This window comes from Haliotis rufescens, unplaced genomic scaffold (assembly GCF_023055435.1).
Source record: "Haliotis rufescens isolate VD_foot unplaced genomic scaffold, xgHalRufe1.0.p SCAF_2, whole genome shotgun sequence".
NCBI classification, from domain to species: Eukaryota; Metazoa; Mollusca; class Gastropoda; order Lepetellida; family Haliotidae; genus Haliotis; species Haliotis rufescens.
In genome coordinates this window covers 46524595-46535244 of record NW_025963890.1, presented here as the reverse complement: position 1 = coordinate 46535244, position 10650 = coordinate 46524595, and the positions used below count along the sequence as shown (strand labels likewise).

The 10650-nt window shown below is 47.5% G+C and overlaps 1 protein-coding gene across 1 annotated transcript; it reads right to left on the bottom strand.

Annotated features, from left to right (window-relative positions):
- Positions 1-2855: 2855 nt before the first annotated feature.
- Positions 2856-5927, bottom strand: LOC124142249 (mucin-2-like). The gene has a single exon (XM_046510588.2). It carries the CDS (start codon positions 5925-5927, stop codon positions 2856-2858), a length of 3072 nt encoding a protein of 1023 aa, XP_046366544.2.
- Between the last annotated feature and the right edge of the window lie 4723 nt (positions 5928-10650).

Below are 10650 nucleotides of genomic sequence, written 5' to 3'. Positions count from 1 at the left end.
AAGCTACAGATCCCAAACCCATCTATGTTACAGCTTCAAAGCCCATCCAGGGCTACAGATCCAAGCCTACCCAATACTACAGACTCCAATCCCTCTCAATGTTAAAGATCCCCAAACCATCCCATGCTACTGACCACCTTGCCCACCCGATGCTACAGGCCACTAGTCCACACCATGCTAGAGACCACCAAGTCCACCCGATGCTACAGACAACCTAGTCCACCCCATGCTACATACCACCTTGTCCACCCGATGCTACAGATCACCTAGTCCACCCGATGCTACAGACAATCTAGTCCACCCGATCCTACAGACCACCTTGTCCACACCATGCTACAGACCACCTGGTCCACACATGCTACTAACCACCCATGGCATACACCTCAAGCCCACCCATGCCATACAACTCAAGCCCGCCCAATACTATACACCCCAAGCCCACCCCATGCTATACACCTCAAGCCCACCCCATGCTATACACCTCAAGCCCACCCCATGCTATACACCTCAAGCCCACCCCATGCCCTACACCTCAAGCCCACCCCATGCTATACACCTCAAGCCCACCACATGCTATACACCCCAAGCCCATCCCATGCTATACACCTCAAGCCCACCCCATGCTATACACCTCAAGCCCACCCCATGCCATAGACCTCAAGCCCACATCATGCTATACACCTCAAGCCCACCCCATGCCATAGACCTCAAGCGCACACCATGCTATACACCTCAAGCCCATCCCATGCGATATACCTCAAGCCCACACCATGCTATACACCTCAAGCCCACCCCATGCTATACACCTCAAGCCCACACCATGCTATACACCTCAAGCCCACACCATGCTATACACCTCAAGCCCACACCATGCTATACACCTCAAGCCCATCCCATGCGATATACCTCAAGCCCATCCCATGCGATATACCTCAAGCCCACACCATGCTATACACCTCAAGCCCGCCCAATGCCAAACACCTCAAGACCACCCCATATTGGAATGCCCCACACATCCAGACAGGTTCTACCGACTAAATCCCGAGATCTTAGTTCCTGATGACTGCAAACCATGACTCACCATGGCCATAGATTAATATAGATCCTGGATGGGAATGGGACATGGGTAAGTATCCTTCAATGGCTTTCTTAATCAGCATACCAACCCCAGGGACTGACCAGTGGTCAATAGGCTGGGCCTGGACAACTCAGGGGACAGTAAATCATTATGGATCACCCGTAAGGGAGACAACTCTAACAGGCCGGAATGGCATGGCCACACACAGGAACGAGAACAGTTGAATATACTTGTTCTGGTTGGAGGCGCCCTCGCTGAAAGAAGAGGTCGGATGCAAATATTTGCTACATTTCAAGTCCGACATAATTTTTCTATGATCAATCAGCGTCTATAAATCAGACCTGGGGTTTGAGGAGCCTCTCATGTGGAGCTTGGTCTATAGGGGTTCTCACTCCTCAAGATGAAGGGTGCTCTCGAGAGCATTCAATATCTCAATGTTAGAAGATTAATACAACTTGTCTTTCTGTAGGTTACAGTGTGTGACTTTTGATCCACTCAGCTTATATCACTCTCATTGACGATATTACATATACATGATTTATTCATTAAACGTCCAACAGCGCTATGAACAATAGATGATGTCAGATATTTCTGAAACTGAAGTGTTTTATACCAACCATCACCATTATGCAGATCCGGGGTAGAATAGGTCTTCAGCAAACCATGCTTGCCGTAAACCGCGACTATGCTTGTCGTAAGAGGCGACGTGATCGGGTGGTCAGGCTCGCCGACTTGGTTGATACATGTCATCGTATCCCAATCGTGTGGATCGATGCTCATGACATCAATTACTGGATTATCTGGTCCAGACTCGATTATTTACAGGCCACCGTCACATAGCAGGAATATTGCTGAGTGCGGAAACAAACAAACAAACAAACAAACAAACAAACAAACAAACAAAGCATGTACCTACAGCACCTCCTCGATCCCCAGGTCAGTCTTGGACACCGGGTAGTTACTGGACACGTCATCGTATCCCAATAGCATGGATCGATGCTCATGATGTCAATCACTGGATTGTCTGGTCCAGACTGTATTATTTATACAGACCGACGTCAAAGAGATGGATTTTTCTGAGTGCGGCGTTAAACAGCAAACACACAAAATCATTATGCGCTAATTGTCATATCGAGGCATGAGCTGCATTAAAAATATATACATATTTACTGTACATTTGTCTTTTTCCATGGAATTCCCATGATTCGTATGGCATGTGCACCGATATTGATATTGATGAAAACTTATTAACTCTATGGAGAATATAAATCACTTCACGAAATTTCATACCTCTTTAATTCAATGTCAGAAGCAGTATTTGAATCATGTGTCATGGCGACGCAGGAATCCATCTTTGGAGGGTCCGCGAGTGTCAGTAGATGACAAACGGCACACCAGCATCCCCGGTAATTTACTGTTCATCTTTTCGGCTGCGGATGAAACAGATCTTTCGTAACAAAACGTCATTTTTGTCGACATTTGAATAATGCAGTGGTATCGTTTTATTTGTGGTGAGGAAGATGTCAACAACAAGCATTAAATCTACTTTAGGGAGCTCTGTGTAGTGTCCGAGGTTTGTGATGTTTCAACATCCAGCCTCAATTACCTAATGTCCTCCCTCAGCTGACAATCCGTGTGTCCCCAGAGGCTCCTCACTGTATATCAGTTCGACGAAGTTTTTACATGAAGATATCTGGAACGTGTCAAAGATCGCCGTGAGAAGCATCAAGTGTATGTGTCCAAAACAACGTGGCAGATGCAACACTTGCACTCTTGTTTAATGGGCGTGGACTGGTGGTAGAACTAGTGGGGGATGTGGCGGGTGGGCTGGTGGGGTGGCTGGTGGGAGAGCATGTTGGTGTTTTGGTGAGTAGGCTGGTGAGAGAGCATGTTGGTGTTTTGGTGGGGTGGCTGGTGGGAGAGCATGTTGGTGTTTTGGTGGGGTGGCTGGTGGGAGAGCTTGTTGGTGTTTTGGTGGGTGGGCTGGTGGGAGACCTGGCTGGTGGGTGGTGGTGTTTTGGTGGGTGGTCTGGTGGGAGACCTGGCTGGTGGGTGGTGGTGTTTTGGTGGGTGGGCTGGTGGGAGAGCATGTTGGTGTTTTGGTGAGTAGGCTGGTGGGAGAGCATGTTGGTGTTTTGGTGGGTGGGCTGGTGGGAGAGCTTGTTGGTGTTTTGGTGGGTGGGCTGGTGGGAGAGCTTGTTGGTGTTTTGGTGGATGGGCTGGTGGGAGAGCATGTTGGTGTTTTGGTGAGTAGGCTGGTGGGAGAGCATGTTGGTGTTTTGGTGGGTGGGCTGGTGGGAGAGCTTGTTGGTGTTTTGGTGGGTGGGCTGGTGGGAGAGCTTGTTGGTGTTTTGGTGGGTGGGCTGGTGGGAGACCTGGCTGGTAGGTGGTGGTGTTTTGGTGAGTAGGCTGGTGAGAGAGCATGTTGGTGTTTTGGTGGGTGGGCTGGTGGGAGAGCATGTTGGTGTTTTGGTGAGTAGGCTGGTGGGAGACCTGGCTGGTGGTTGGTGGTGTTTTGGTGGGTGGGCTGGTGGGAGAGCATGTTGGTGTTTTGGTGGGTGGGCTGGTGGGAGAGCTTGTTGGTGTTTTGATGGGTGGGCTGGTGGGAGAGCTTGTTGGTGTTTTGGTGAGTAGGCTGGTGGGAGAGCATGTTGGTGTTTTGGTGGGTGGGCTGGTGGGAGAGCATGTTGGTGTTTTGGTGGGTGGGCTGGTGGGAGAGCATGTTGGTGTTTTGGTGGGTGGGCTGGTGGGAGAGTTTGTTGGTGTTTTGGTTGGTAGGCTGGTGGGAGACCTGGCTGGTGGTTGGTGGTGTTTTGGTGGGTAGGCTGGTGGGAGAGCTTGTTGGTGTTTTGCTGGGTGGGCTGGTGGGAGAGTTTGTTGGTGTTTTGGTGGGTGGGCTGGTGGGAGAGCATGTTGGTGTTTTGCTGGGTGGGCTGGTGGGAGGCCTGGCTGGTGGTTGGTGGTGTTTTGGTGGGTAGGCTGGTGGGAGAGCATGTTGGTGTTTTGGTGGGGTGGCTGGTGGGAGAGCATGTTGGTGTTTTGGTGGGGTGGCTGGTGGGAGAGCATGTTGGTGTTTTGGTGGGTGGGCTGGTGGGAGAGCATGTTGGTGTTTTGCTGGGTGGTCTGGTGGGAGACCTGGCTGGTGGTTGGTGGTGTTTTGGTGGGTAGGCTGGTGGGAGAGCATGTTGGTGTTTTGGTGGGTGGGCTGGTGGGAGAGCATGTTGGTGTTTTGGTGGGTAGGCTGGTTGGAGAGCTTGTTGGTGTTTTGGTGGGTGGGCTGGTGGGAGAGCATGTTGGTGTTTTGGTGGGGTGGTTTTCGGGAGAGCATGTTGGTGTTTTGGTGGGTAGGCTGGTGGGAGAGCTTGTTGGTGTTTTGGTGGGTGGGCTGGTGGGAGAGCATGTTGGTGTTTTGGTGAGTAGGCTGGTGGGAGAGCATGTTGGTGTTTTGCTGGGTGGTCTGGTGGGAGACCTGGCTGGTGGTTGGTGGTGTTTTGGTGAGTAGGCTGGTGGGAGAGCATGTTGGTGTTTTGGTGGGTGGGCTGGTGGGAGAGCATGTTGGTGTTTTGGTGGGTGGGCTGGTGGGAGAGCATGTTGGTGTTTTGGTGGGTAGGCTGGTGGAAGAGCATGTTGGTGTTTTGCTGGGTGGTCTGGTGGGAGACCTGGCTGGTGGTTGGTGGTGTTTTGGTGTGTGGGCTGGTGGGAGAGCATGTTGGTGTTTTGGTGGGTGGGCTGGTGGGAGAGTTTGTTGGTGTTTTGGTGGGTGGGCTGGTGGGAGAGTTTGTTGGTGTTTTGGTGGGTAGGCTGGTGGGAGAGCATGTTGGTGTTTTGCTGGGTGGGCTGGTGGGAGGCCTGGCTGGTGGTTGGTGGTGTTTTGGTGGGTAGGCTGGTGGGAGAGCATGTTGGTGTTTTGGTGGGGTGGCTGGTGGGAGAGCATGTTGGTGTTTTGGTGGGTGGGCTGGTGGGAGAGCATGTTGGTGTTTTGGTGGGGTGGCTGGTGGGAGAGCTTGTTGGTGTTTTGGTGGGTGGGCTGGTGGGAGAGCTTGTTGGTGTTTTGGTGAGTAGGCTGGTGGGAGAGCATGTTGGTGTTTTGCTGGGTGGGCTGGTGGGAGAGTTTGTTGGTGTTTTGGTGGGTAGGCTGGTGGGAGAGCATGTTGGTGTTTTGCTGGGTGGTCTGGTGGGAGACCTGGCTGGTGGTTGGTGGTGTTTTGGTGGGTAGGCTGGTGGGAGAGCATGTTGGTGTTTTGGTGGGTGGGCTGGTGGGAGAGCATGTTGGTGTTTTGGTGGGGTGGCTGGTGGGAGAGCTTGTTGGTGTTTTGGTGGGTGGGCTGGTGGGAGAGCTTGTTGGTGTTTTGGTGAGTAGGCTGGTGGGAGAGCATGTTGGTGTTTTGCTGGGTGGGCTGGTGGGAGAGCTTGTTGGTGTTTTGGTGAGTAGGCTGGTGGGAGAGCATGTTGGTGTTTTGGTGGGTGGGCTGGTGGGAGAGCATGTTGGTGTTTTGGTGGGTGGGCTGGTGGGAGAGCATGTTGGTGTTCTGGAGATTGGTGGTCTGGGGGGTAGGCTGGTGGGAGAGCATGTTGGTGTTTTGGTGGGTGGGCTGGTGGGAGAGCATGTTGGTGTTTTGGTGGGTGGGCTGGTGGGAGAGCATGTTGGTGTTTTGGTGGGTAGGCTGGTGGGAGACCTGGCTGGTAGGTGGTCGGGGGGTGGGGTGGGTGGGGGGCAGGCTGGTGAGAGAGCTGGTTGGTGTTCTGGTGGGTTGTCTGGGGGGTAGGCTGGTGAGAGAGCTTGTAGAAGGGAAGTGAGATGATGGATGGGCTTGTGGGTGGGCTGGTGGATGGGCTGGTGGATAGGCATTTAAGGCGTAATAAAAATAAAAACATATTCCACCGTACAAAGTACTTTTCATGGAATTCCCATGATTCTTATAGCACTGCATACAATATTTATGAAACGTAACAGCGTTATGCATAATCTAAGTCACACAACGAAATTACATGCCTCTTTAATTTAAAACGTCATTTAACATATCTGTTGAGTGGGCATGTGTACCGTGTGTACACGAGCAGTTCTGATTGCGTTCCGAATGAATGCACGTTATCTTAACTGACGGGCGAAAGAAACGATACCAATCACAACATTGCATTTTAAAGGCACACTATAATGCTTCATGTGTCCCGAATTTTAACAGATAGTTATCAAAGATATTCACGCAAGTAGTCAGTGGCTTCCTACACAATAAATCGTCTTGCAAAAGAGGAATTACACAGATCAGTATATAACGCGTTTGTTCTCCTAAACATGCTTCGCCGTGAAACGGCTGTGGGGGGTTGCTGGTATTCTGAGCCATTCCACAACCTGTACATGAGCAAGGAATGTCTTGAGGGTGAAGGAAGTAAAAATAAATATAACATTAGGACTATTTGTTTTTCGCTATATCCACACCACTAGGGCATGCTCAAAGCGCTACATCACTCATACCCCGGTCAATGGATCAGTGTGCACTCAAAAATCATTATCATCTCCCTGGGGAGTATACAACCCAAGCTGCCTGTGAGGCGCTAGAAGGTTAACAACAACATTGCCATCTGATCCTACCGGGTACCCACTCACTGCTGGGTGAACAGAGGCACATTTCGAACAAAGTCACTTGCTGAAGGAGACACCACATGTGTTACATGTGCTTCAGTGTGGGGCAGGACCAAAGCCCAAGACACTCTCAGGAGTCAAGCTGCCGAACATAGGCATCCATCCAAGGACTCTCCGGGACCAACGTTGCTTAACTTCACCTGATTTGTGACTTGTGCGTTGTGCACAGGACCATGTGCCGCCACTGGTCGTTCTCTGTCCAGCGCTCCAGAAAGTCCCACAGATGCTCTATAGCGAACGTGTTGGGAGATCTTGGCGGCCAGGGCAAGACGTTGATGTGTTTGGTATGCATAAATTGGCGGCCCTATGTTTAGTTTTGTATGGAAAGTAGAATCAAGTCTCCGTGATGCCGGTGTAAAGAAATATTTGGACTCCCATAGTATTTGTACCCCCCCGGTACTTCTACGATAAAAAAATCATAGTAAATGGACCCCCCTCCCATAGTACTATGGCTCGTCTGTGGCTATTGGACCCCCTCACCTAAAATAATTGGACTCCCATCGAAATTTGATCCCCATTGTATTTGGACCCCAATTTGATTTAAACCAGCACAGTGGCTCTGATCAAAACTTTCGAATTTCGCCAGGGCGGCGGAACTCTGTACGTGGTGGGTACTCGTTTTATATTCCGCGAGGGTAGGGTACAATATTACACTGTGGTTTACAGCAGGGTCCTACTTCGTTATCCTGATATAAGGACTTGATTGCAGGTGAATCTATTTGTGGTGTGATAAATTCCCCTTAGTTTCTGGCCCGTCATTGAATAACCGAGGCAGCACATCACAGGCACCTGGTGTTTATAAACTAATGATTTTTATAACAGAAAATTTTGAAAAATATTTTAAAAATCTCGACAAGCCTAGCATTGCATTTTTTACTGCATATAATGTGAACACCAGGTGCTTGTGCGGGACATCAATGCCGACTTACCCAGTCGCATATGTCATGTTTTATCACTTGGTATCCATGTACAACAAGACAGATAGACCGACAGTTTTATTGATGGCATCATCAACAATCATGTTATATAATCGTATCCCCGCCGACGCTCCTCCTCGTATACGCGGGTCGAGGCGGGTACGATTTTCATGATTGTTGATGAAGGATTGAATGCTCTGTCAATGAAAGGTACTGCCTTACAATTCACTTGGATGTCAATTCAAGTAACTACAACACCGTTTGCAATTTTGTTAATTGAATGCATATTTATATGAAAGAAAGATACATGTTACGCACAAACCATCTCAATCTCGGTCAATTTTAAGGTTCTGGGCCGGAAGAGCGAAACCTAGCCATAATCAACTCTAAAAGCTCTTCGCTTTCGTGAAGCTACAGTAAGACTGGTCACGCTACAGTAAACACGGGATATTGCTATACCGGGACTCTCAAATTACAAGAAAAACACAGAAATGCGTATACCAATATAACATATAACAATTCTGCTGTTGAGCCGAATTAGACGTAAATGTTCAAATGTCCTGGTGTACGTGATCACCGACGCTCTGCAGGCAGCAACAACGCAGTTCCAATACTTCTTCTCACGGACCGTTTTCTTACAACGAAACTTGAATCTCTCATAAAACAAGTGCTGACCACCTTGCACGGTATCAACCATGGTCACTCGAACTTCTCCTGTGTTTAAACATCCAACTGTATTATTTTTTACGAAACGACTCTCTAGTAAATCTCCTCTCCTCTCCTCTCCTCTGTTTGAACAGCACGGGCGCTAATCTAAACTACGGTAATCCGGTGTTTTTATAGCAATTACTCATTTCTCGCTTTCGTAGGACAAATACCCCAACTTGGGTTTTTCGCTTTACTGATACTAGGGAAAATTGGATCTTCGCTAACCAGGCACGACACCATTTTTAAGGCTGTAATTAGGTGTGCACATCTCGGACACAATGGACATTTATGTAACAACAACTCCGTTCGCATTTTTGTGAATGGATGCATATTCATATGAAATAAATAAACATGTTACACACAATCCAACTCTACTTGGTCAATTTTAAAATCTGTAGTTAGCTGTTCACACCCTGGACACATTTCTGACAATGAAGTCTGAAAGTTCAGACATGTTTTTCTACTCTGAAGAACGGTCTTCTTTCCAGGGAATGGGTGCCAGTTGTATCGGTACTTGTGACTGGCGGGAAATGGTTGCTCATATTCTCACGATATATGGCTTCTTCAGTCATGTTTGTTTTGTTTCCCAGAGGAGAATACACAAGCCACCCGAATGTGGGTTCTCCACTCTTCATTCCTACTCTGCTATAGACATGGATTGACGGCCTTCAGCATTGTAGCTGCGGAAATAATCTCAATCTCTGTTCCCCAGGTACCATCATGATCCATTTTACTTCTGCTTAAATACTCTTCCATAGGAGTGATGGATAAATCATCCACAAGATGTACGTGGGACTCCATAAACTGTGCAACAGAAGTTCATACAATACCATGAAGACTTTGGCTTCCAAAAACTGCAAAACTTAATGAACGAAAACGGCAGTTTCCGTCACTGCTCATGCGAACAACATCCTTTGGTGATGCTTTTGCAGGCAGTAAAGTTGGAGAGCTTTCATTATGGAGTGTTTTGCCATTTACGCCAAACAAGCTTGCTTTTTCCCTTTGCCAGTATTGGCCAACTGGATAATAAAAAAGGGGGTCCGGACCGCAGTCGACCTGATTGGGTTTTGCTGATTCACGGGACGTTGTGGTATTGACATCCGGGGAGCTTTGTGTTTGTGCTCCCCGACCTGACATACTTGCTGAATATATCACCCTCAGACGGTTCTGATGACAACTTTCTTGTCTTGAATGGGAGCTTCGGTTGCATTTTTGTAGTCTGGCGTGATTCCGAGGCGAAGAGTTTGCTCCTTTCCGCTGTAGTTGAATTGTCCTTTGCTACTTCCGATTCAGGACCGAACCCTGTGGCACACCTGCCAAGACAGCTTTTGGATCAGAACTCGAGGCTTAACTACCTTTAGATATCGATTTTCTAAGTAACTATCACACCATCTCAATAATGTTGATAATTTCATAATGTTGTAGCTTATAAATTGATGTTTGTGCCAGACTTTATCAAAAGTTTTACTTATGTCACAAAACACAGCCTTCATCTGAAACCTTTGCAATAAAGTCATTAAAATATGTCAACTGATTTGAGGTGGAGTCACCCTGCGTGAATCCAGATTGTAGGTTAGTGAGCACATTATTATTACTTAAATAGTAATAGACATGTTTAAACATACAATTTTCATTTTCTTTGCTTAACAACTTGTGAGCGCAACCGGTCTGTAATTTGTACATTCATTCACGCTATTCTTCTTATGAATAGGAATGATAAGAGCTTCTTTCCATAGTGATGGAAATATTGCTCGCTTAAGAGAGAAATTGAATAGCTTAGTGAGGATTGGGGCTAAACTGTAAGCTGTGTTTTTCAGTACTTTATTTCCAATACCATCAGGGCCAGTTGCCTTTGTGGTGTCCACGGACAGTAGTATATCCCTAACTTCATCTTCCATCAAAATTATATTTACTAATAGATTATCAACTTTATCTGATTCTACGGCTGGAAGGTGCATATCAGGATAACATATGCGAGATTGGTCCAAAAAGAAGCAATTGAGAATATTATCAATATCCATACAACCTACCCCCAAATAAAATTGGGGGGAAATTGTGTTTTGCAGTTTTAAGTTTTAAGAAATTCCTTTACTGAACGCCACCAAGTCTTTGTAGTTGAGAACTATTCATTACAGCATCAATTTTAGATGCATGTTTTCGAAGTTTGCCTTACGGACATAGTCGATTAGTTTACTTCTCAACAACCTAAAATTTGCCCAATCAGCTTGAGTATTACATCTTTTAGCTTTCTTATGTTGGCGTTTCCGTTTTTGTATTAAGGAAAGTATTTCACTTTTTATCCACTG

Excerpts from the sequence above, each read along its gene's own strand:
- LOC124142249 (XM_046510588.2), bottom strand. The coding sequence starts at position 5,927 with ATGCCTATCCACCAGCCCATCCACCAGCCCACCCACAAGCCCATCCAT.